Here is a 27,796-nt window from a genome sequence, read left to right on the forward strand (position 1 = left end):
AGTTCTATGTAGGTAAAGCTATCACAGCATTGTATGCTACAGAGAAATCACTTGTGAAAGGAAGAGCCAATCAATGCAGCAAACTTCATTGCTGACTTATTCCAAGAAATTGCCACAGCCACCCCAATCTTCAGCAACCACCACCCTGATCAGTCAGCATCCATCAAAATCGCGGCAAGACCCTCCACCATCAAAAAGATTATGGAGCCAGCCCTGAGGGCCTAGTGAAGTTTGGCGCTCTCACTGCTTCAGTGGCCCAGGTTCGTTTCCTGGTCACAGAACCACACCACCCATCCGTCAGTTGCCATGTTGTGGTGGCAGCTCACATGGAAGAACCAGAAGGACTTACAACTAGTATATACAACCATGCTCTCGGGCTTTGGGGAGGGGAAAAAAAGGGAAGATTGGCAACAGATGTCAGCTCATGACAAATCTTTCCCTGAAAACCAACAAAACAAACACAGGACACTCAAAAAAAAAAAATTACGACTCGCTGAAGGCTCAGATGACGGTTAGCATGTTTTAGCAATAAAGTTTTTTTTTTTAAAAGAGTGGCCCTGAGCTAACTTCTGTTGCCAATCTTTTTTTTTTCTTTTTTCTCCCCAAAGGCCCCCAGCACACAACTGTATATTCTAGTTATGGTCCACCTAGTTCTGCTATGTGGCATGCCACCTCAGCATGGCTTGATGAGTGGTGCCAGGTCCATGCCAAGGATCCAAACTGGTGAAACCCTGGGCCACCAAAGCAGAGTGCATGAACTCAACCACTCAGCCACAGAGCTAGCCAAAGTATTTTTTAATTCAGGTATGTTCATTGTTTTATTAGACATAATGCTATTACACACAATGGATAACAGTATAGTGTACACATAACTTTTATATGCACTGGGAAGCCAAAACATTCATGACTTGCTTTATGGCAACATTCGTTTTATTGCAGAGATCTAGAACCGAACCCGCAGTATCTCTGAGGTATGCCTGTAATGAAATTTGTTCTCACTTTCCAATATTTATATTACTTTTTCTTGTCTTATTGTACTGGCTAAGAACTCCAAGAATATTGTTGAATAGACACAGTAAAGGGCATCCTTGTTTGAATTCTGACAAGAATGCATCTAATACTTTATCCTTGAGTATGGTGTTTGCTGGAGTTATCTTTTAACAAGTAGGAATTTCTACTTTGATGTTATTTTCGTTTTTAATAAAAATGGTGTGGTGACCAAGACTTACTCCAGTTTAAAATAATTCCTCTTGAGGAACTCATGATTAAAGAGAAATATGTAACAAACAAACGTTGTGTTTTACCTTGGTACCCAGGAAGCTCAGAGCCAAACTGAATATTAAAACTCTTCATGTCATAGCCTGCTCAGCTACATTATATTGGCTCTACTGCTTCCCAATCCCCCACCTATTCTAATTTATATCATCCTACGTGTTTTTCTCTTACTTTACTACTTTATTACATGGATTTCCCATCAATTGTCACAAATCTTTAATAGAATGAGATGAAGTGTAAACGAAAACTTTAAGAAAGATGTGGTTGCATTTGGATTTAAAATTGAGAGAAATGCAACATGGGCAGGAAAATATTGTTGGACCTTTTAATAACAAATCCATTAGTTATCAGGAAATCACATGGAGACCTAACACTATGGTTAGTAAGTCTCTTAGGTGACCATACGAATCAAGTCTCAGAAATCATCTGGGGTTAAAAGTTGGATTCTGTGGATTGTCAGGAATCTGGTCCAGAGGAAATCCAGTAGTTAAATGGGGCCTGCTTCTACTTCCATTATTAAACTTAATTATTTATCATAAGTAGCCACTAGTAAACACATTTTAGTTTCATACAATGAAGAGAAACCCAGGGGCCATTAACATTTTCAGTAATAGGTGATTAATAACTTTGTTGAATGTACAATCCCAAGTTACCTCAAATCCTTTTTGGAAGGCATCAAGGAAAAATGATAACAACTATCTTATCGTTGAGTGATCAAACTAAAAAATAACTATTCCTCCGAACCAAAGGGTAAATCAGATCCATAATTCATGATTTTATTGTCTTTCCTTTGTCAAGCCTTTAACATACATATTTCTGTTATTTAAATAAAAATCTTCCTTTCTCTCTTCAGGGCTATGAAATGTAGAAGGATAAAAATGAATTTTCGGAAATGGTTTCTTCTATGTAATTAGGTTGTACCACAGTCACAATCTCAGATGGTTGGCCACTGTTCCACAACTACCCCTTCACAAAAACAGATAAACTTTAATAAAAGAAGATAAATTTATAAACATCTTAAGATAACCTGAGAAATACGTAGTAAAAATAGAATGAGGCCCACATATTACAAAGATTTAGCTAATATGCAAACTGCCAATCCATCCAAATTTGGTATATCCAATCTACTTAACTGATTTGTGTAACATGGTAATTTTTTAAAATAAAATTCAGTTGGGGGATGAATGATGTCCTTACGCATGATTTCTTGACAAAGGTGAAAAGTGTGGTATTGCTGTGACTAACAAAGGAAGATTGAATTCCTAGTCCTCTTATTGTTCTGGCTCATCAAAGCTCGCAGGGCGTGTGAGGCTCTGCCATGTCCAACGAGGTCAGGCAAACGTGACGGAAGGGGCGCTGGGCCGACACACGTCTTCATCATACAGGTCTTCCGGCAGCTCCTCCTCATCCCCAGCAGGAAAATACGTAGGGAACGGCAGACGTTTACACAAGTCCTTATATGCAGGCAGTTTAGAATCTTTGATCTGCAGGGAGGAGGCAAAGATCCTATTAATGAGTGCTACCAATTACATTACTTAAAGATACTCTACTTTACTTATGATTTATAATCAAAGAATATCTGTTCCTACATTTTCTAATGGGAATAACTCTTTTATATATATAAAGCACAAGGAACTCAATGTATTCTTTTTATTCCAGTAAATTTAATTAATCCAATGAGAGAAATACAATCTTCCTCAAGTTAATCAGACCTCTCACAGGAATAAAATTACTCTATTAATTTATATCTTGTCTATAACTTACAAATCTCTAGAACTGCCCAACAGGATAAATTAAAATTTACAATTACTACTTAAATATTAATTATATCTAAATTGATTTTTCAAATATAAACTATATATCCAAAAGGTATTACTATCTACTTCTTAATTACTGGTTTGATTATCTACTCACATTATCTTTTTATTATTTTCTATCATAAATTTTTTGAGCTGAGCTTAAAGAAAATAAAATTTACCTAGTATTTTTGTTAGTCTTAATTCTAAAGGCACATAACCAAAAATATCAAGTTTTATTAAGGAAATTAGCTTACATTTAAAAAGCAGCATTCTCACTGAGAAGCTGAGGACTGAATAATACTTGGCAAAAACAATAATAATACACCCATAAGTCTTTCTAACAGCTCTATTAACTCTTTATATTCTAAAAATATTCTAATTCTATCTGTGAATTCATAAACCAAAGAAATAATAGTACAGAAACTGATACGATCTAAAATATTGGGTTTTATTTTTGGAAAATATTATTGGGTTCTTTAAAGCTTCTGCCTCACTCTACAGCCTTCATTCAAAGAGAAAAAAAATTACATGTAATTATACACACAGAGTAAAATAAGGCATAATCATTTTGGCAAAAAGAAATGAATAATTTGGTTGAAGTAAGTACACAGCTGCTAGGAACAGTTAAGTACAGAAAAACATATCTATTTTAATCTCTCTCATTAAAATTGTTCTAAGAAATCACCGTAATTTGCCCAGAAGAAAATAAACTTGTTTAATTTTTTTTCCAATGCACTAATCTTGGGTTGAACTTTAACTTTGAAAAAGAAGTCATATTCTTACCAATTTAAACTGTCTCAGAATTCAGAATTGAAAATAAAACCCAAGAAAATAAACAAAACCAACAATAACAAAACTTCCTGTGCTAATTTGATAAATGTGAAAATTTAGTCATAAATAACCTAAATAGCTAATTCTCAGTTATATTTACATTTTTACAAACCTACCAAACCTCAGGAACACTTCAGACAAAAGCAGTGCTTATATATTCTAATTGTAAATGCTACATTACTATATATAATTCATTCATTTGAAACACAAACGATGACATCTTATCTAAATATCTTTTGTCTTGATGGCTTTAAAGTGGAGGGTCAAAAGTCTGCAGCCCATCTTTAACAAATGTGCAAGACTCTATGGTATGTATTTTTGTTCACTTAATCTTACCCCTGCCTACACTAAGACTCTCTCACCTATCTACCTTTCTTTTTTATATTTATGTATATTAGCAAACCAGTTCAAATCGTTTGAGGAAAGGTGGGGGAAAGGACACCAAAAAAACCCCAGGTGTATCTGAAAATAAACTTAGATTATAAATTAGAATATAGGGACGAGCACACACGAATAGCATTTAATAACATACACTACATTATGCTGTAAATAACAGTTCTTCAGGTTCTCTTAATATTTTTAGTGAATCCAAACAACAATAAAAAAAGCTTACATTACACAGGTTGATCATCCCTAAGACTATCTTTTCTAACTTCAAAATAAGAAAAAAATTATCAGTAGACTTGTACTCTGAGGGAGCAAAAGCTCCTGTGGGGTGAGTGGATGTTAATAAGGAGGCTGCTTGTCCAGTAGGAAGTGCCTCAGTCCCCAACAGCAAGGGTGCTTATTCACCTGCTATGGAATCACTTGGAAGAATGGAAAAAGTGAATGTTGTCAAAATGTGTACCAAGCTTCTGACATTGAAAACACAAGCCACAAAACACTTTCCCAAACCCACACCTTAATGTTTGGGACACCTAACATTGTTTAGGGTCACAAAAGATAATTGTTTACACACCAAAATTCAAAGTCTTTTTTCAAGATGAATTCTTTTTTAACAAAATGTTTATTGCAAATATATCCACTAGTGCATTAACAGTTCAAAGTAGAGTAGACATTTCTCTGATGCTTTTGTTTCTCAAAATATGTTTGCACACGTCTTTTCGAACTGCCTTTGGTGTACCTTCTAAGTGTCTTCAGTGACAGCATGCCATCATCCATTAAGGGAGTTAATTTTTTGGAAGTAATCTTTTATGGAAGTGGGTGGAAAATCTGAGTAACAAATGTTGCTGATTATAAGCTGTTTATAACAACCAGATCAGAATATCACTGCATATATTATGGTTTTTCAAGATAGTTGACCTATTCATCCTTGCTGGTGTCAAAGAAGATGCTGAGAATGGCACCTGAGAAATCACAGCATAGTAAAGTTCAGCTGGAAAGTCAGCCTAGAATTGTGTATGCAGCAAAATGGGGAGAAAAGGAGGATTTGACAACATTTAAAAATCCACCTGATATTTGGTATAAGTTTATTAGGGAAAATAATCAATTTCCTTTTTTCTCATTTATTTAAGGTTGATATTTATAACATGTAATAAGTCTGGAATGTGGAGGTAGGGATACATTGAATTATGAAACCAAAATGTTATGAGAAGTACAATGACAACCTGCTGGTTTCAACTACCTGTCATTGTGTGCATGACTGGGACACTTAAGACACTAGAAATCCACTTAAACCTCTAAAACCTTCAAGTTAAAAAAGAAAAAAGAATTTGCAAAAATTCATCAAATGCATTTTTTCTTTAAGAAAATTAAGAATAATCCAGTCAAAAGAGAGGAGTTCCAGAAAAGAAATTTTAACTAGTGTAAGATTAAAAAAAAACATTGTACCTTATGCTAGTAATGGAACCTACTTTAAGAAATGAAAAACAATACATAGAGAAAGACCCAACCTTAAAAATCTGAGATTTAAGTTTCACCTATTTTGTCGTTATTATTGGAAAATTAATGAAGAATATATTTCAGAGAATAGCTGATATCATGTCTACTACAAATTTATTTTCAGAATGGAAGACTCAAAATTCAAAAGGGATCTCTCACTTTGTAGCATGTTGGCCTCAATTCCAGGCAGAATATTTATTCTGTATTTTATTTGATGCAAATAAGTCTCTGAGAGCTTAAGAGTTTTTCTTCAAATCTATCCTGTACACATTTGTTTTCTTCTTCTACTTTATGTTTTTGAACAGAAAAATGAACATGTGTATTTTTAAGGAACACACAAAGATGTAATCAGAGCAATGACAGTAATAAAAAAAAAACAAAATCTCTCCTTAAAATGTCTACTTTTAACCATCTTTCTTGTTGACTCATTTAATTTCCACCTCATGTACTTCTGGTTCCTTTGTCAAAGTACTCTTAAAACCTAAAAAGTTTTCCTTTGGAAGGACAGAAATACATTGATATTCTGGCAATAGTTACCCTAAAACCCTTTTTATATTTCTGAAGAGACTCTGCTTACTGGCCCTATCCTTACTGCAGGTTCATGGTTTTATAGACATTGGGTACAGATTATCCTGGCAATTTTTTCATTTAGGAGCTACCAAAAAGCAGAAAAATTTAGCAGAAATTCATGTGGAAAAAAGCCATTTATTTTCAAGCCACATTTATAGGTCAAAGGAGAATTTATGGCACACAGCCACATATATGGAACAATGGAAAACAGATACAGTTATACATACCTTTACTAAGCAATTTTTATGTCCAGGTACAGAACCATTTACATAGATTATATTGTGCTTTGTGTTTATTCTCCATACCTAAAGTAAGAAATGAAATCAAATCTTAAAAGTTAAAACTTTGAGAATATACTTTATTAAAATAAACAGTATGTTACTAACAGCTGAGGCTATAAGCAGCCTATAAAGTGAAAACCAAATTAGCACTTCAAAATGTTGAATGAGAAATAAAAAAATTCAAATCCTACAGATGACTTATAACATGAGACTAGAACAGGTATGTCTTATGGAAGTGGTAGCAAACTCTCATTTTAAATATAAAAGTGACTGAATGATCAAGACTACTTGGATATCTCAATGGACTCTGCTGGCATCATTAGGAATAAGAAGTGGAAATTCACTTTTATTTTATTTTTAGTTAATACCAGCTTGCTGCAACTAGAAACTGGGGAAGTCACAACCTTTCTGAGTCTAATTTAAAAAATAAGTGTGTTGAGCAGATGGCTCTCAAACAGATCTTCACATGGAGAAAAAATTTACACAAATGGGAGAGAATGGTCAAGAAATGGTACTGAGAAAAAGTATTCTGGGGAAAACAGATTTAATTATATAAAATTTTTAAAAATTCTGCTGGTCAAAATTTATAAATAAAATATATTTAGAGTAGAGACTGGAAGAACATGCACCAAAATGTGATCAGTGGTTATCTTTGGGTGTTGTTCTTGTGGGTGGCTTATTTTCTTATTTGTACTTCCTATACTTTGAAACATATATGCGTTTATATATAAACATTAGTTGTTTTAATAAAAATATAATTATATAGCACCCATTATAATACAGCCTGTTTTCTCTTAGATATTACATACATTCTTCAAGTTAGTAGAGAGTGAACATAACTTCCTCCTTTTAAATATATATAATTATTTTATAAAGATGGATGTATAGCACAATCTTTTTTTAGTACTATCTCTTCCTTCCTCCTCCTCACCCACATCCGCGTCCATCCCCTAACACATCTCACATATAACCTTCCACTTTTCTGTGTCTACGTCATGGCATGCCAACACAGAGAGAGAGCTTTTGTTCACTCTTTTACAAAAGGAGACTATTATACATAAGAACCCGAATCTTTTTTTTCATGTAACAACATCCTGTGGAAATTTTCCAGGTCAAACAGTAGATGCTGATGTTTTCTTTTTAAGGACTGCACAGTCCACTGCTTGGATGTTAAATGAGCACATAACTACTACAACGACAGCACAAACCGTTCACATACCCTCCACCTCTCAATAACTGTAAAACCTGTTAGAACAATCACACACAGACACACATTAAACACACATTCTGGTGCCTTTGCATTTAAGCATTAATTTATCCCTAAAAAGAGCCACTTAGAAACTTACTTTCAGTCCATATGCTGTCCTATCTATGTTGCCCATTTGCCCAGGCATTTTAGTTCCAGGCCAGACTCTGGCAACATCCTAAATGAGAGAATCAAAATTAACACTTTTAAGTACTCTCAATTTCAAACAGTACTGATCAAACTGAAATGCAAACTAAGACAGGAATTATTAAAATGCTTTATTTTTTTCCCATTCTGCTAGGCCCCAGTAAAGAACTAAATACGTATTTAGATACATTTACCCCTGGAGGATTTCCTTCCCAAACGAAATAAATACAGACTAAGAAACACATTTAGGAGAAAAACTGTAACAAGAGAGCAGCAACTGAGCTAATACTGGTTAAGAAGTTAAAAAGGAAAACAAAGGACATACAAGCACATCACACCACCATTCAAAACAAACCAAAAGGCCTGCCTGGCCCGTCTTCACTAATCTTCTGTATTAACTGCCCTAATGGACTCCGCTCCACTGCGGCTGGAACGGTCCTACTGCCCACCCTTGCTTTAGACGTGGCTTTCTTTCACCAGAATGATTAAAGGACAGAGTCAATTAGCAGAATATTGAGTTTGTCCAGCCCTCTTTTGTCTCTGATTCACATAAATCAAATAGCTTCTCACGGTCTCTCTGATTTTGGCTTTGGTAATGCATAATAGTTCTACATCTAAAGGAGCAAATCTGAATTACATCTAAAATTGGAAAGCTGCTCATGACAGAGGAATTCTTGGAATATAATCACTTTTGCATCACTACTCTCACATTAACAGGCAAAACTCCCAGTGGAAGTGGCTCATCAAACATTAGAGTTGGTTACTATGTAACTAACACAGCTTAAAAGACAATTCTGAATATCAGAGACTAAGTATCACCTTTATTCACTCTACAAATACACTCTGTGATAAGCACTGTGCTTAACATTACATTACTAAGGACTAAACGCCCTGTCCACTTAAATTTATACTCTCATTAAAAGTATACCCCAACTCTTAGGATTATAAATGCATTTACTAGCCAATCCTTAATGGAAGTATTTACACAAACTGAATAGTCTATTTCATGATAACTAACTTGAGTCACAAGACTAGGTTCTTCTATATGCTTAATTTTTAAAAGAGCTTTATTAATATATAATTCACACACCACACATTTCACCATTTGAAGCATACAATTTAATGTTTTTAGTATATTCAGAGTTGTGTATTACCACAATCAATTTTAGAACATTTTCATCAATCCAAAACAGAAATTTCACACCTATTAGTGGTCACTCCCTCTAACCCTCCCAGCCCTGTGCAACCAGTAATCTTCTTTCCTCTCTATAGATTTGCCTAGGATGGATACGTCACATAAATGTAATCATATAATATGTAGTCTACTGTGACTGGCTTCTTTCACTAGGCACGTTTTCAAGGTTCATCCACGTTGCAGCATGTACCAATACTTCACTCCATTTTATTGCTAAATACTATTGTATGAATTAAAATCTATTATCCACTCACCAAGTGATGAACATTTAGGTTGTTTCTATTTTTTGGCTATTATGAATAATGTTGCTATGAATATTCAAGCACAATTTTTTGTACATGTTTTCATTTCTTTTCAGTATATACCTAGGATTGGAATTGCTGGGTCATAAGTAACTTTACAGATAACGTTTTTAGCAACTGCCAAACAGTTTTCTAAAGCAGCTGTACTATTTTTACATTCTCATCAACAATGTATGAGGGTCCAATTTTTGCACATTCTTGCCAGCATTTGTGATTATCCGTCTTTTTAATTATAGTCATCCCAGTGTGTGTGATGTGGTATCTCAGTGTGGTTTTGATTTGCATTTCCCTAATGACTAAAGATGTTAAGCAGAGTTTCATGTGTTTATTGACCACTTGTATATGTTCTTTGGAAAAATGTCTATTCAAGTCCTTTGTCAATTTTTCAATTGGGTTATTTATCTGTTTACTATTGAGTTGTAAAAGTTCTTCATATATTGTGGATACAAGTTTTAGCAGATACATGATTTGTAAGTATTTTCCTCCATTCTGTGAGTTGTCTTTTCATTTTCTTGGTGGTACTGTCTGCAGCACGAAAGTTTTAAATTGTGATGAGGTCTAATTTACCTATATTTTCTTTTGTTACTTGTACTTTTGGTGTCGTTTATATCTCAGGCTTTGATTCAAGGTCATGATGATTTACTGTTTTCTTAAAAGGGTTTTATAGTTTTAGCTTTTAAACTTATGTCTATGATCAACTTAATTTTTATAACTTTTTATTTTTATACAATTTATAACTATATAATTTTACAATTATAAAAAAGCTATTTTTGCATGAGAGTTTTTGTATTATTTTTATACAAAAACTCTCATACTCTTTACCCAAATTGACCAATTGTTTACATGTTGCCCCATTTGCTTTACCATTCACTCTGTATGCACAGCTTCTCGATACCATCTGAAATTTGGTGGCAGACATGATACTCCTTTACGTGTATGTATTTCAGGGTATATCTTCTAAAAACAAGGTATTCCCTTACACAACCAGAGTACAGTTATAAAACTCTGAAATCTGAACATATTATCTAATCTACAGTCCACATTCTAATTTTGTCAACTGCCCCAACAGTGCTCATTATAGCTATTTTTTCCAAGTCAAGGATCCACTTCAGAATTATCCATTGCATTTAGTTGTCATGTTTCTTTAGTCTCCTTAAATCTGGAGCAGCTCCTCAGCCCTTCCTTGTCTTTCATGAACTTGACATTTTTTTCTGGTAAGGAAGACTGGCCCTGAGCTAATATCTGTTGCCAATCTTCCTCTTTTTGCTCGAGGAAGACTGCTGCTGAGCTAACATCTGTGCCGATCTTCCTCTATTTTGTATATGGGACGCTGCTACAATATGTCTTGATGAGCAGTGCGCAGGTCCTTGCTCGGGATCCGAACATGTGAACCCCGGGCTGCCAAAGCAGAGCACGTGAACTTAACTACTACACCACCAGGTCAGCCCCCAGGACCTTGACCTTTTTGAAGGGTTCAAGCCAATTATTTTGCAGAATATTACTCACTTTGGGTTTGTCCGATGTTTCTCCAGGACTAGCTATAGGTGATGCATTTCTGGCAGGAATCACCAGAGAAGCAATGATGTATGCTTTTCTGGGAAGCAATCACGTGGCTTATTATGTTGGTTTGTCCAATTACTGGTGATGTATAATGCTGATCAGTTAGTTAAGGATGTGTCCACTAGGTTAATCCACTCTAAGGTTATTATTTTTCCCTTTGTAGTTAATAGGCAATTTTTTCTGGGACTATGTAAATAATTAGTCTCCATCAAACTTTCACCACTTGTTTTAGCATCCATTGATAATTCCTGGCTGAATCTATTATTCCTATGATGGCTGTCAAAGAGTGTAATTCTAACTCCATCTTTCCTTCCCCATTTATTAGCTGGGATTATACTATAAGAAAGAGCAGTTATCTTTCTCCCATTTATTTATTAACCTATCCATTCATTTTATTTATTTGTGTCAGTGTGAGCTCATGGATTCTAATTTTATTCCATGAACTCTGTTACTATCATTTTTTTGGTTTTCAGATCAAACTGTCCCAATTTTTGCAAGTGAGAGCTGATTTGAGCTGGCTTCTGTGTCCTTTCCATGTACCTATCATTTTTTAAGCACTTCCTTGCTTTCTTGAACAAGCTGTTTTGGGTTCATCTTGTAATCTTCCTGACCCATGCATGAAATCAACCATTTCTCCAAAGAACCCTAGTTCCTTTCAGTGGGGAATGGCATTTAGAAATCAAGATTTAGGCTCTAGGTATGCTCACTGCTATGGAACATCTTTGCTTTTAAGTCCTTTCAGTAGACAGAGCTAAAACATAAATATCTATACACACACACACACCCCTATATTTATTTTGCTCTTTCTTTATATTACACAAACAGTAAATGTATACTGATACCCAGGATTTGAAATCAACATTAAAGGGCTCATTCTAATTTCCCTCCTTTTCATACCTTAACACCCTTCTCTAATGGTGAGAAACTTGGCTCCCATTCTCAATATATTTACTTACGCTCAGTCCTACAATTCACAGAAAACTACTTCAGAATTGCTAACTAATATCACTGCAAAAAACAAGCAGAATTCAACACTTGTGCACAGTACTTTTTAAATTTAGACTCAGGGTACATAGCCAACTACTGTGTTCAAAAGTTAGTTGAGTCAGTCCCCTCTTCCTCACCACCATCAGTGTGGTTATGTTATTCATTTGAAAGAGTTAGGTTCATTTTCCAATGATACTCCATTATGGATTTTCCCCTTCATCTTTGTTTTTATTTTGAATGTGTAAAACACTAACATGATTCCCAAAGTAAAAAAGTATAACAAAAAGTATATCTAGGGAAGTGTCACTTCTGCCACTTCCTAAGCCCTTCCATACTGTTCCCCACCCATCCCCTATAGGTAACCAATCTCGTTCGTTTCTGGTTTATCTTTTTGGTCCTCCTTGTTGCAAAAATAAGCAGATAACATATGCATTTCCTTATATTCTGGAAATAACTCCACTGTTTCATAATGACCTACTCATTCTTTTTCAGCTGCATAGTATTCTATTGAACAGATGACCACAGTGCATCCATCCAAATTCCCAAGTACAGACATTTATGCTTCTAATTATAAATACTGTAGCAATGACTAATTTTGTGCAAAAGCATTTTTATATTTTTAAGAGAATATCTTCAGGGTAATCCATAGAAGTAGGATTGCTGTGTCAAAGTAAACACCTTGTAGCTTTCTTAGATATTGCCATATTCCCCTCCAGAAAGGATGCAGTATTTTGTATTCTCACAAGTGACGTATGAGAATGCCTGTTTCCCCACATTCTTGCAAAAGAGTGCAAAAATTAAACAGCTTGATAACACAATATCAAGTATCAAATATCAAGTATCAAGTATGACTGAATTAGCCATACAAAAGTCCTTCTCTATTTTCTATGCTCTTATTGTTTATTTCTCCATTTCTTCTCTACCACTTTTCCCTTACACCGTGATATCGTCCTTGACAATCTTTCCCAATTGTCTCTTTCAAGGCAAAAAGGAATCTGTGAAGAAACCAGTGGGACTAGATGGATGGGCATCCTATCTAATCTTTTATTTTTTGCAGCTGACTTCAGAGGGTAGGATGGGAGACAGAAGGGAATGAGAAAGTAGGCAGAAAAGTACTGAGAATACTGGCTGTAAGTATGTGGGCTATAACTAAATGATTCAAGTCTGGCTCTGGAAAGTCAGTGATGCCAGGACCCATAAAAGTGTGACAATCACTAGGACCCGCCTAGAGTCAGATTAAAATTATGTGACTGGATCCCAAGGACAGACTAAGCACTATATGTGCAAAAGTTGAATATTTAGCATTAAAAAGAGCATTACTAAGTTATACTTACACCAGTTGAAATAGCTCCAGGTCTCCTGTGGGTTTTTGTTTGACCATGAGTAGCAGGCTGGCCTTTAAATCCCCATCTTTTCATGACACCTTGAAAACCTTTACCAATACTGAACAAGATAAACATGAGAATTTACATAATGAACAGCGCATAAAATATTCCCAATTGCACACTTTTTGATAGTACCTTAGAGTTTTAACAAAGCTCCTTATCTAAGTAACTAGAAAAGGTTATACAAGCAAAACTGAAAATGAACACTCCTTTATCTCTATCCTGCTTTGCACCCCTTCCTGGAGTTTCATTCTATATAAAATGATTAATTCAAGATTGTGAGACAACAGCTAAGCAAAAGTTCTATCTGAACAGGGAGTTTTATCATCAATTCTGTGAAACGATATAGTAAATGTGGTCTATTTCTAGAAGTTTCAAAGTCCTCATAAGAGAGTGGCAGGCAACCATTAAGATCCCACCCCCTGGTACTCGTGCCCTTGTGTAATCGCCTCCCTTTGGGTCTGGGTGGACCTAGTGACTTACTTCTAAAGAATAAACTATAGCAAAAGCAATGGTGTCACCTCCGACATTAGGTTACACAGAGACTGTGGCTTCCATCCTGGCACTCGCTTGCCAGGCTGTGAAGGAAGCCAACTGCCATATCATAAGCTATCCTAGAGATCCTAGGCATGAGGCAAGGATGTCTCCAGCCAACAACCGTGAACCTGAGGCTTGCCAACGGCCATGTTAGTGAGCTTGGAGGTGATTCTCCCCAAGTCGAACCTTGAGATGCCTGCAGCCTTGACTGATGTCTTGGTTGCAGCCTTGTGAGAGATCCTGAGCCAGACACACCCAGATAAGTTGTACTGTGATTCCTGACCACAGAAACTGTGAGGTAATAAATGTTTTTTTGTTTTAAGCTGTTGTGTTTTAGGGTAATGTGTTAGGCAGTAATAGATAACCAATACAACAGAGCACTAAATAAAACAATAATAATGCCCTAAATGCTGAATAAGTTTTAGAAGACACCAGATGGATCTTGGTCTCGAGTTCTGAATAGGAGGCTAATGGACAAATAAAATCAGAGAATAACAATTTCTTAAAATTCTGCTAATCAGAGAAACATTCTATGATACAGGTAGAAAGCAAACAATACTAAGGTTCAAGCATTATTAAAGTTTGTCTCTGTCAAATATATCAGTACAAATGGTACAACGAAAGGGTTAGAATAAATTACAAGACTGTACAGATATATACATATATTTTTAAGATTGGCACCTAAGCTAACATCTGTTGCCAATCTTCCTTTTTTCTTTCTTTCCTTCTTCTTCTCCCCAAAGCCCCCTAGCGTACAGCTGTATATTCCACTTGTGAGGGCCTCTGGTTGTGCTATGTGGTACCCTGCCCACAGATGTGGTACCCAGCATGGCCAGATGAGCAGTGCCATGTTTGTGCTGAGTATCCAAACTGCTGAAACCCTGGGCTGCTGAAGTGGAGCATGCGAACTTAACCACTCAGCCTTGGGGTCGGCCCCTGTATAGATATGTTTTTTTTAAAGATTTTTAATTTTTTTTCCTTTTTCTCCCCAAAGCCCCCCAGAACATAGCTGTATATTCTTCGCTGTGGGTCCTTCCAGCCGTGGCATGTGGGATGCCGCCTCAGCGTGGCTCGATGAGCAGTGCCATGTCTGCGCCCAGGACTAGAACCAACGAAACACTGGGCTGCCCGCAGCAGAGCGCGCAAACCTAACCACTCGGCCACGGGGCCAGCCCCTAGATATGTTTTTAACAGACTCTGAAGATGAACATTTTTTTTCACCTTTCACTAGATATGTCAACATATTTTTAATGAAGTGTTCCCTAACCTCAACAAAGCACAGAAACAGTGTGTAGTTCAGGCCATTTACATAAAGGACCAATAGCAAAAAGATTATGAAAACTATGTTATTTCCATAAGGACTTTAGTATTCATTTAACAAAGAATTATCAGAGAGTAAAGGACTGAAGTAAGCCCATATGAATAATACAGTTTGTTTTAGATAAACCAAGAATTCAACATAAAAACAATAAGAACTACGTGCAGAACCTAACACCTGAATATTATCAAAGCACAAGCCAAAAATTATTTGTCTATGAATAACTTAAATGTAGCTTACACCAGTTTCTTCACATTAATCAACTGAAAACATCACTTACGGTGTGTACATAATTCTTTTTTTTGCCTCAAAAACCCAAAATAATACTCATTCCTGATCAAAGAGCTAAAACAGAAATTTAACATAGATTAAATGAAAAACCACTATAAATTGTGCAAGGAGATTAACAGCTAAGAAAGAAACTATGATAATCACATATTTTACTGAAATTTTGCTTCAGAAATTTAACAGATGTTTCTACTTAACACTGAATTTTAAAACACATTTGAAAAATAAAAAGCTTGGCAATTTAAAAATAAAAAATACCTAAAGAGCCATGTGAACCTAGTGTTGGCAAATAACACTTTAAAGAAGAAAGGAGAGGGGACTGGCAATACTATCTAAAATGAATGTGTTTTAAAAACACCACACTCTAACACTGGCCATTCTTGGTAGGAAGTTTGCTGGGACCCTCTGAGTTCTCAAACTGATTCATCTCTTACTTAAAAAGAGACAGCACGAGTGTGGGCACCAATAAAACACATGCCAGATAAATTACAGAAGATAATTTAGCTCATTTTAAGAGTAAATGATTATAAGATGAAAGTGGTATCCTGAAGTGCTAATTATCTGTTGGCTAATTACAGATTGTTCTCCAGTCTAGCTCGAGAATACATCATGTTGTTACACTGTGTACAATGGGAACCTCTTCAATAAATAACATTAAACAAAAGGATAAAACATAAATGACGTGACAAATTACTGGCTTAATTCAGATTATGCAGAATAGAGTGCACCTGTTGATCCATGGGTGGTACAGGTATCTATTCTATTGCTTCTCTCAGTTGTCACCCAACTTGAGAACAAAAAACAAAAGCAAGAACTGCACTGATCTATACTTAGCCTACCCAGGCACATTTCAAATGTAAGCTTTTCACGGGTCACACAAAACAAAATCCTCATTTTACTAAAAATGATACACAACACATAACACACATGCTTTCTCCCCCATGCCTTTTCTGCTGTTGTTTTTAGTTAATGACAGCAGAAAAAAATCAAATAAAGGAAAATCCCAATCAGAAAGAACACAATGTTAGAAGTTCCAAATTTAGTGACACATATCTGAAAATTCGGAAAACACAAAAAGGTGTTTTACTTAGAGCATTTATACTTGTTAAACCAAAAGTTCAGCAAAAATCTCAGACTATTTAAATTGAGGAGCCTTTATTGCCCTTGTTTCTCGGTCCATGTCCCCTTAGTATACTTTAAATTCATGAAGGGTAGGGACTGTGGATTATTCAGCCTTAGTGCCCACCTGAGAGGAGTCAGAGCAATTTTTTATTGGCTATAGCTATGTCTTAGGAAGAAAGAGGATTAGTTTCCTTTATTTTGTCCTATAGTTTCCAAATGTGGTATAATGGACATGCTTTTATAAAAGTTTGAGATGGTATTAAGAAAAGGGGAAGAAGGGCTTAAAAATATGACAGTAAGAAACTTGCTGAAGAAAATGGACAATTTAATGTTTCCAAGTGCATTCTATAAATCTCTAGCGATTACTACTATGTGAATTTCATTCCCTTGACATATTGTGACAAATGGCCAAACGTCTACCAGCATACACACAGGTTTGAATATAAACCCATCAGTATTTCCCTACTCTGTGGGAAACTGCCTTTGATTGCATGATTCTGGATACACTTGTATATGGGGATAAAACAAAGGTCCACGAGGTGAGGAGTCTTCTTGAGTTCATCCATTCTGAGTCCTCTGAGAACTTCCTCCAAAGTTCGAAACACTAAGTTCCATGCCACTGGCTTCTTCTACCTTTCCTCTCCTCTGTATCCCTCTTTCTCCTCCTTTTTGGGAAGCAACTGATTCTCCCTCTCTCATCCACCACCTGCAATCCATCTTTCTCTCCTGTTGTTCTCTGGAACTCACTCTGAGGTTAACGCCTTAATTCCCAAATCTAAAAGCCTTTTATTAAAATAACTTTTTATTATAGAAGTTTTAAAACATACTCAAAAGCAGAGACTAGTACTACGAATCCCTATGTATCCATCACCCAAGGTCAAACAATGATCTACTCAAGGCCGATTTTGTTTCACTTCTTCCCCTCTCCTGAAACTCCAATGGATTATTTTGAAACAAATTCCAGATGTCATGTCATTTCATCCATAAATATTTCAATATCAATCTCTAAAAGACAAGAATCCTTTTAAAGAACAAAACCACAATACCATTATCACAATCTTAAAAAATGAGCAATTCCTTCATACTGTTCAAATTTGTTTTCAAATTCCTATGGCCTCTTTTGAAATAGAAAGAGTTGTCCTCTATCCTTCCTTTTTAACCACTCTCCCCCACCTCTCAATCATCATTTCCTTCCTATTTTCCTGCTTCCCTAACACTCTCTGAGAAGTTCCTTTCTCTTTGCTGCTACATGAACAGATGGTCTTAGAGTCCTGCCTCTGACCCTCTTTCTCACTATGGTTTAAACCAGGGGTTGGCAAACTGTGGCCTCTATTGGCCACTTGTTTTTGCATATAAAAGTTTTATTGGAACGCAGCCACACACATTCATTTATTTATTGCCTACGGCTGCTTTAGAGCTAAAATGACATAAGTGAGTAGTTGCAATGGAGATCATAATACTTGCAAACCTGAAATATTTATTATCTGGCCCTTTGAGAAAAAGTCTGCTGACCCTGAAGCTAACTCTAATAAGCTGGAGTTCCACAAACCTTGCCCTCTGGCAAGAATTCCGCTACCATCCCATTCCACAGATGTGCCAACCATAGCCAATCAGAGGTACCTCAGCCATTGAACTAGAATATTTCAGAAGCAGAAACTGAACATCTCTCTCTCAAGCTGTCCTCCTCTATGCAACCAGAGTGAAATTCCCAAGATGATAATCTTATCACACAAACTGTCTCCTGCTTGAAAAAACAAAAGAGCAACACGAACAAGCAGACAAACTAAACCACAACCTTAAATGGTTCCCAGTAACTTCTTTAGTTTGGGGCACATAATGCTTTTTATAACTGGGTCCAGCCTACCTTTCAAACACTGCCTGCCACAAATCCTAGTCACAGCAGATTTTTCCATGAATCCCTAAATATAGCCACTCTCTGTTCCCTCTGCCTCAAACGCCCTTCCTACTGCATTGCCCATCTTTCTACTATTACCGAAAAAAGAGCTGAAATTGTTTGTCATCAAGTGTTGCACCAGCTGCAAAGCACTTCATTTTCTTTATTAAAAAAATCAAAATCCATACTGTAAGTAGAGGTTTTCAATCAGAACCATTTCCGAATTAAGCTTTAACTTCCTCTCATTAGCTGATTATGTTGTAAAATGTTTAAGTGATTTGTACATAATCTCTCAGAAAACCAGTGACTGAGTACTAAATGGAAGAGACGTCTGTTGACTTCTCTAAGGACACCCCAAGATCAGGCTGTATTTTGATATTTAATAAATAAAAATGAAGGTGGGGGTGGAAAAGTGAAGAAATCACTGGTTTAAAATCAGCTTCTCTATGGTTAAACGTTATGTACGAATACAGGGAAATGGAGATTCATGTCACTTTCTTGCCAAAACCAAGATTGGGCTTCTTTACAAAATGGAACTACTCTGAAAAGATTAGAGTAAGGTAAAATCTTTAATTGTCAGAAAGTACTGATGAACATAAAAGCATAATGTCCAAATCAACAATCAAAAGAATTTCTTGTAGGATATAACTTAACATCACTTTGCTATATTTTAGATTCAAACCACTCAAAAAGATTTCAAATAAAAAACCAAGACAAAACAAACTCTAGTTAACAAAAAAGGACAATTTTTATTAAAATAAATTACATGTATATAAAAGGCCCTATTAGCTAATACACTGACTGCACGAGGATTAGCTTTTAATTCATGATGGACTAATACGGCACCAACATTTTAATCTTTAATTATAGCTTCTCCTCATTTCAACAAACTCACCCAGAGGTTATCTACCTCCTTTCATCTCCACACATTTCAGGGATAAAGCATCTCTACTGAAGATCCACGTAAACTTTGGCAGTCAATTTCTACCTAATTCAGTATCATTGTCTAAACCTATTTGATGTACAGTAATGTAATGTACATTTCCTTATCCTATAAGTAAGTCATGGTGGAATTTTCCAGTTGCTTTGTGTTCCATCACATAAAGTTAAAAGCTGGCATAGAATATCTATAGCTGTTACTCTCTAGGATGAGTCTGGGACAGTATGACCTGAAATGCAGGTATTCTGTTTCTGTCTAAAAACTATAAACCTCTCATCAATATGTGGGAACATTTTTATCAAGTGACTGCAAGAGTGCACTGCTTATAGCTTTCTGACGTCACATCCAGTTCATTCAATAGTACAAAGAGCTGAACGTGCAGGGATTCCTCTGAACCCTCTTATGAAAGGGAGCATGTCCTGGCTGTCCTACTAAACCCAGAATACCACATCTGCTCTCCTGAGTTCAGTCTGCTCTTCTCAGAAGAGAAAGCTAAAATAATCAATTCTGCAATATCATGAAAGGACGTAACAGTTTTCTGAAGGTCTTTAGCCATATCACTTTCATCAATGTATCAGAAAACCCTATTGCCACGTGCTATGAATCTACTTTTATGTGTTACTTCTTCATTAATACAGATAAGAGTGAGGTATGTCACTTGGAAAACTGAGGGATTATTTTTTGGAAACAGATTTTTAGAACTGAAAGGAACCTTGGAAACCATTTAGCCCCATATCCTCGTGTTAAAGATAATGAAATCTACATCCAGAGAAGTTAAGCCACTTGCCCAAGGTCAAATCCCTGGTAAATGGAAGCATCTGGCCATGCTTTCAACCCAGGTCATACTGCCTCTTGAGAAAGAGATTAGAGCGAAAATATAAAAATATCCAGCAAATCAGAGAGACATGAAGCTATTTCAAGGGCATCCTCATTACTCTATAAATTCTAGATGGAGCAGGTAGCATGTAATCCTAAAATTACCAAGAGTGCTTGGCAAGGCTGCTGCGTTGCTATACGGAAGACGGTGTAAAGTAAGAAGGCAATAACTTCATGTATTAGAAGACACCACAATTGAATTCCTAATGAGGAGAACATAGATTTTTTTCTTTTAAAATGTGAAACAAATTAAAAAGCAGTAATATCAACAATAGTGACAGTAGCCAATACTCCTGAGCATTTATGATGTGCCAGGCCTTGAGCTAAGAGCTCTCCATGCATTAGCTCAATCTTCACAACATGGCCATGAGGTAGATGCTGTAACTAACAGTCACGTGCTGCATAATGATGACGGTTCTGTCAACCACAAACTGCATATACGACGGTGATCTCATAACATTACATCTAATATATAACAGTTTCATTATGCTATTAATAGGTAATAAAGCCTAGTCTTTGAAATATGACAGTTTTATGTAATTAATTCTAAATAAAATTTTAAGACTAGCATGCAAATTGATGCGTTCCCCACCCCATACCCTTTTAAAGTGTATATTCTTGTTCTGTAATGGCGATTATATTGCACTGTAACTTCTGACAGATGATGATTTGGGTCTAACGTCTTCCCTTTCTTTCTCAATTTTGAGAAGGAAACAGCTGTAAACATAAGGTTTGACTGTTGATTCTATCCTCAGCATGGGATGGTTAGCTCATTGTTTTTTGTTGAATCCTAGTGGTGCTTGTTAGAACTTGTAGTTTTTTTAAAAAAGGAGAGAAATCAGGAAAGAGTGAAAAAAGAATAAACAAAGAGGAAACTGTAGAAATGCATTCTGCATTGTTTAGGGGAAAATGTCAGGTATCTGTCTCGAAGGACTTGAAGGACGCAGGCGGTGATGATGCGTCCGTGACAGTGGGCGTGGGGTGTCCTCCGGGTGTCCTCTTGAGCTTTGAATTCATGCCAGTGGCAGTCCTGAGGTAATTTTGTTCCTGGTTTTCTGGAGTTTGTTTATTTATTTAAATTTAAATTTTAAAGCCCAGATTCAAGTCAGAAAGAAGCTCATTCAACTACTTGACCTTCACCATTTGACCTAACCATGTCACTGCACAACTTTTTCTCTAGTGTTTGCAACCGTAACAGGATTAATAATCAAGAAGATGAAGCTCAAAAGTTTCCAAATTTTAAAACGGGTTGGAAATGGAGGCCAAGGTAGTAAATCTCTGGCTGTAAGTGAGCCACAGTAAGGGGTTGAGAGGACTCAGAGAGCCTACTCCCAAAAGAGTGTGGTTCCATTTATAGTTGACAAGGAAAAGAACATTCTCACTGGCTGTGAAGTTAAACTATGTGTTAAACTCCAAGCAGGGAAAACTGTCCAAAATGTGAGAAGCATCAGTGGAAGGAGATAGAAAAATTTTAGAAAGAAAAAGAAAAGCAAGCAAATGCACGTGTGCATACTTATAAGTGCGTGCACACACACACACACACACACACTCCAGGGAAGTCAGCAGCAAAGAGAAGAGGCGGCAGCAACTAGGACTGTATGCAGCTGAGGATCCAGTGCTGCCGCCAGAAGGAATTCAAAACAACTCTACATGAGAAGGACAAAGAGCCCTATAGTTTCAAGCACTTACAAGCATCTTGAAGGCAGAATAACATGCCAGCTACAAGAGCTATAGTCATCGGAAGGTCAAAAAAGTCCATTGCATTCTTTTTTCTTTTTAGATTGGCACCTGAGCTAACATCTGTTGCCAATCTTCTTTTTCTTTCTTTTTCTTTTTCTCCCCAAAGTCCCCCAGTACATAGTTGTATATTCTAGTTGTGAGTGCCTCTGGTTGTGCCACATGGGGCACCACCTCAGCATGGCCTGATGAGTGGTGCCACATCCACGCCCAGGATCCGAACTGACGAAACCCGGTGCAGCCCAAGTAGAGTATGAACTTAACCTCTCAGCCATGGGGCCAGCCCCCCATTTCATTCTGATCTCAGGTAATACCATGTAAAGATTAAGCACACTAGAGTACAGTGCACACATGTGTGGGCTAAAACAACCCCTCTCTCTACTGTTATACAATGAAAGTCAAACAGAATACCATGTTGCAGTCCATACAATACAGAGGATCTTCTCAAATGAAGGTGCTCCCTTCTCCAGAGTTGAACGTCAACTACTTTAAACCCCAGGGCTCATTATTCTCCCAGCAGCTCTTATCAGCTATCTAGTCCTGAGGCTGGCACATGGCTTTACATAATCTTGTTTTCTAGGTACATGATCATAAAACACAAAACAAAAAACACTTCCTTTTTCACTTTATACTCACAAGAAGGTGGCTGAAGTTTTAAAAATAACTTTCAAGAAGCCAAGGAAACCCAACAGTAGCATATGAAATGAAAGCGGTTACAGAACACAGGCATTTGAAAAGCTGGGTCCTAATCCAAGCTAGTCACAAATCCTGCCACAAGGCATCTGCTAACAAAGGCCTCTGACTTTGCAGGGTTCTCAGAATAACTCATTTATCCTGTAAACTACATAACGGAATTCACAAACTATTAACTGTATGTAGATTAACAGAATTACTGTGAGGTATTTTATTATATGTAATTTAAATTTAAAAAGTAAAATCACACATCCCCCCAACTAACCAAACCAAAGCTTTACAGCTCCAATATTTTGAGTTCTTGACAAGGGAAGGCAGAACAAACAAAGTTACCAAGAAACTAGTGATTTTAGGAAATAGGAATGAGTCCGCAACAATCAGGAAGCAGGGAAAAACAAGGAGAGCTTCATAATCTCTCTAAAAGGGGGATCCATTCTACTGCCAGTCTCTCCCACTCCATCTCTAGCTAGTTCAAAGGCAGAAGCGCCGAGCAACTGTTTGCATTGGCCCATATCCAAAAGTAGGCAATAACAACGTGGAAAGGAAGATGCATCCAGCTGAGTGCATTAAGGAAACCAATGCTGGCACTGATCTAGTTTCCTTGGATAAAAGCTACTTTGGCTCAGTCACTGTGATCATAAGACCAGCCCAGAGCACCTGTGGACCACTGTTCATTTTTCAAAGGGTTCCTAGTCAGAATGTTCCTGGAATACAGGTTGCAAATCTTGTCAAATGATGAAAAGGAAAAAATTGAGGCACATAACAAAAGTGAAATTATCATTTGTGTTGACAGAACAAGAAACAGGAATGGACAAGAACTGGTATTTGGAATTTAGGTTAGCTTAGGTCATATGGATTCTAATAACCTACCCTGACCAATTTCTACACAAACATACATAAAGGGCTCAGTTACTTCATTCCATAGTGACGTAACCTCAACTAATTATTGAAAAACCACTTCTGTAAGATCTAAATGTTTCCTGGAGATCATCTAGCCAGTACTGAACTTATCTTAAGCCATCCAATAGATGGTAAGATGTGAAAAAACTACAGTACCCAAAATAACACTGCCCAGTCTAAATATGACTCAAAGTCAGCATTTCTGTTAGAGTGACAATTAAGTGTTGATTTCAACCAAATTAAATCCTTAAGTATAAAAAAATATTTTGTTTCAATGGAAGAAGTCTCACTTATCTAGTACTGGGAGATAATGTCATGTTACTGAAGAGGCCTAATGTGTAATACTGTTTCTTCCTTCAGCTTCTGATAGGGCTTCTAACAGTCACAAAAATGTTTATAGCTACCTTAGGGGAACCTTAAGCACAACCACCACTATCACAAACAGTATAAAATGTTTCTAATTTAACTGTTTCCTTGAATTTGGAAAAACCCACCAATTACTAGACTACACAATAATCTCAAAAGAACTCTATGACATTGCTCATGTATATTTCACCATCAAACTGTATGTAGCCTTCAAAGTGGGCCCAGCTCACAAAGAACTAGAGTAATGTGGCCTTTCTCTCTGTCCCATTTCAAGAAACTCAGTTCAAAAGCTATAACCTGATGTGAACTCTACACATACAACTAACTCAGTGCTATTTAAAAACCGGTACACAGTAACACTAAAGCTTAGACTTATGAATGACAATAATGGTTACTTCTCCCTTATTCACTGACTTGAAAGACTATACTTCTTTCACTCACTGTTATTTTTTAATATCTAAGGAAAACAAAAGGAAAAGAGAACCTGCTATGCAGACCTACGTTTTGGCTGTGACATCCACATACTGTCCTGGGCGAAAGTGAGCAGCATAAAGAGGTGTGCCTTTATGAAAAGAAAACAAAAAGTCAATAGGAGATATATCAGCCCAGAAACAACACCACGAAACATAAACTACATACAGGAAGCCTTCTAGCTATCAGTTTTCAAAAATGACAGAAGATTCTCTCCTGCAGTTTTTAGAAACATCAACAATAAAATAATAAAATTGCTCAACAAACATGCTTTAATGGACTGCACGTGGGTTGAAGAACAGTGTGCCCAGTAGAAGGCGCAAAGTGCTGGTGTGAGCCAAAGACTGGCTGGCTGACAGGCTTCTGCCTTCGGAGGCCAACCTTCAACGGTGCTGGATGCAATGGGCAATTGCTGTGACAACACAGTGCTCCTGCTGATAAATACATGAGTTTGATGATTCTTGGTCATTTTAGTGAATAACAATACACTGAATTAAGATATATTTCCTATTTCATATAAGGAAAATAGAAATAAGAGAATGACTCAAAAAATGTTGGGGCTGAATCAAGACAAACTCTTTGGAGATAAATTATTCAAAAATAAGAACTTTACTTGAACACAGGTCCATTGTATTGGGTAATGATTATGGTATGTGTGATATCCATGTAAAGCCCACACATACCAGATTTTTCGTGGACTGGTCATTGTTTCAATAAAATATAGTTATTCTAGCATGTGCCCAGGTATTTGGAATAGCAAAAAACTGCCATTATGGATACCCCTAATTTTATATAGCACTAACATTGCCAAAACTAGTTGTATGTAAATAAAACCTTATTTTAAATGTACTTGGGAAATATGTTAAAGGAATTTTGTAAGTCAAAGCCCTGCATATCAATTTATTTATAAAAATTTGGAATTAACACTTACGAGGATTAAATTTGGCAATTAATCTCCAAACATTTATAGGGCACTTACAATATATACAGTTAGAAATACAAAGTTAGGGGCCGGACCGGTGGCACAGTGGTTAAGTGTGCATGTTCTGCTTTGGCGGCCCGGGGTTCGCTGGTTCGATCCAGGGTGTGGACATGGCACGGCTTGGGATGCCATGCTGTGGTAGGCATCACACTTACAATGTAAAGGAAGATGGGCACGGATGTTAGCTTAGGGCCAGTCTTCCTCAGCAAAAAGAGGAGGATTGGCAGTAGTTAGCTCAGGGCTAATCTTCCTCAAAAAAATAAAAAATAAAAAAGAAATACAAAGTTATAAGACATGGGCCTCGACCTCAAGAATTTACTATCTAGGTGAAGAATCAACATTAACATTGTCAAATAGGACACCTCTTTTTTAACAAAAAGCTGGAACCAATGTAGTAGAGAATGTAATTAAAAGCTAACTTTTGTTTTTTAAAACAGGGAGTAAAGTACTATAGGATTTCAGAGGGCAGTATCCTTTAAGGGAGGACCTAACCTGGATTTGTATGGACAGAGAAAAACCTTGAATTAAAAAACAAGGAAGATTAAAAGTGACTAAATTTCTATCAGGCTGAATGATCTGAACTGATATCTGACCCTTTTTCACCCACAAAAATAACAATTTCATATGGTTTAAGCTACAGCAAAAGCTAATGTGGACTTTTTACCCTTAGTTTAATTCCATTTACTTTACCTTAAAGTTGCAAAACTTGCACTTCAAAAAATACTTTTAATTCTATGACTAACAATAATGTACAACTGAAATCTCACAAGGTTGTAATCTATCATAACATTAATAAAAAAAAACTTTTAATTCTAGTTTATATCAAGGCTGACCCTCTGTCACTCCAATTAATAAGGCCTATTACAATTGTATTTTACTTAAAGAAATTCAGTTCAGATATTAAAATACCAAATCTTAAAATATCCTTCTACTATCTACTTGTTAGAATCCGAGTTCTCAAGAGATCAGGGAGCACTTCTGAAATTCAAAGACATCAAAATGCTGTTAACTACATGAACCAATACAATCGAATTGCCAAATCTTACATCTTGACATTCCATGGATTAGGTACAATACTTTTCGGATTTTACATCAAGGTGCTGTCATCAGTCATTTTCCCATGTCAGGCTATGTTTTCTCAAATTCTTCTATCTCAGCCAGAGTCTAGCTATTCTTCACTTAATAAAATGCCAGCCTACAAACAGTGAACTTCACATTTTAAAAGTTAGTGTATTTATTTGGAGTGGCTTTTCCAAATGTGACTCTCTGTACATCAAAAACAAAGGAGTTCCTCCCTCTTTCATGGAAAACAAAGAGTTCTCTACAGTTCTTTCCACTTAGAAAAACACTTGTTTGCCCCTAGTGATTAAATCAGATAACCGTTTTATATTTAAAAATAAATGTTTGGGACTTTGTATTGTGGATTCAGCTTTACTGAAAGGGCTGACATTAAACAAACCACATATTTGGGTACTTTTACCTCCCTCCTCTCCCCGACCTCAGATTACCTGGCTTAATTACAGCATTATCTGTTACGTGAAAGATTTTAACTTTCTGTTTTGGCGGCAATCCAAGTTCTTGGTAAAATTCCAATATAGATGTAGATTTCTAGAGGAAAAGCATCACACATAAGTAACACATTCAACACTAAAGGTGGAGGTTAATGCATAGAGATCTAAGCCAAGTTATTAACACCCAGAAAACAAGTCAAAAAGCATTCTGTTCCCTTAACGAACAAAGAGCACCCTAAGGGAGGTGAGATTTTCATCTATAATTTATTACACTTAGGATCCAACCATGTGCATAGCGTAGCTCACGTACAGTACATGGGGGAAGATCTTTATTATGTAGGAAAAGAAACAGAGTTGTACTCATATTTTAATTTTGACTGGAGATGCTAAGTATCAAGAACCCCAATCCTGAGAAATCCAACTCTGTCTACTCTGCACCTGCTTCCAAGCAGCTGGAAAAAGACATGATAGGTCATATTCAAATGCACAACCACAAACTTCAAAATGAGTCCCAAATGTGGCCTGGCCAAACTACATTTCACTATTTTTTTTTTCCCCCAAAGATTTTATTTTCTTTTTTCTTCCCAAAGCCCCCCAGTACATAGTTGTATATTTTAGTTGTGGGTCCTTCTAGTTGTGGCATGTGGGACGCCACCTCAGCATGACCTTATGAGCAGTGCCACATCCACGCCCAGGATCCGA

The 27,796-nt window shown here is 36.5% G+C and overlaps 1 protein-coding gene across 2 annotated transcripts in view; it reads right to left on the bottom strand.

The window, feature by feature from the left end:
* Positions 1-780: 780 nt before the first annotated feature.
* The window catches only part of MRPL3 (mitochondrial ribosomal protein L3), a 39,922-nt gene continuing 12,906 nt past the window's right edge, over positions 781-27,796 (bottom strand). For both annotated transcript variants that reach the window (XM_008522842.2, XM_008522843.2), the window contains exons 5-10: positions 27,092-27,191; positions 24,632-24,692; positions 13,409-13,517; positions 7,984-8,061; positions 6,584-6,661; positions 781-2,759 (exon numbers count right to left, since the gene is read on the bottom strand). In XM_008522842.2, coding sequence (XP_008521064.2) covers positions 2,607-2,759; positions 6,584-6,661; positions 7,984-8,061; positions 13,409-13,517; positions 24,632-24,692; positions 27,092-27,191 — 579 coding nt within the window. In that variant the 3' untranslated portion in view covers positions 781-2,606. The remainder of the gene's footprint in view (positions 2,760-6,583; positions 6,662-7,983; positions 8,062-13,408; positions 13,518-24,631; positions 24,693-27,091; positions 27,192-27,796) is intronic.

The sequence above is a fragment of the Equus przewalskii genome, chromosome 15 (assembly GCF_037783145.1).
Source record: "Equus przewalskii isolate Varuska chromosome 15, EquPr2, whole genome shotgun sequence".
NCBI lineage: Eukaryota > Metazoa > Chordata > Mammalia > Perissodactyla > Equidae > Equus > Equus przewalskii.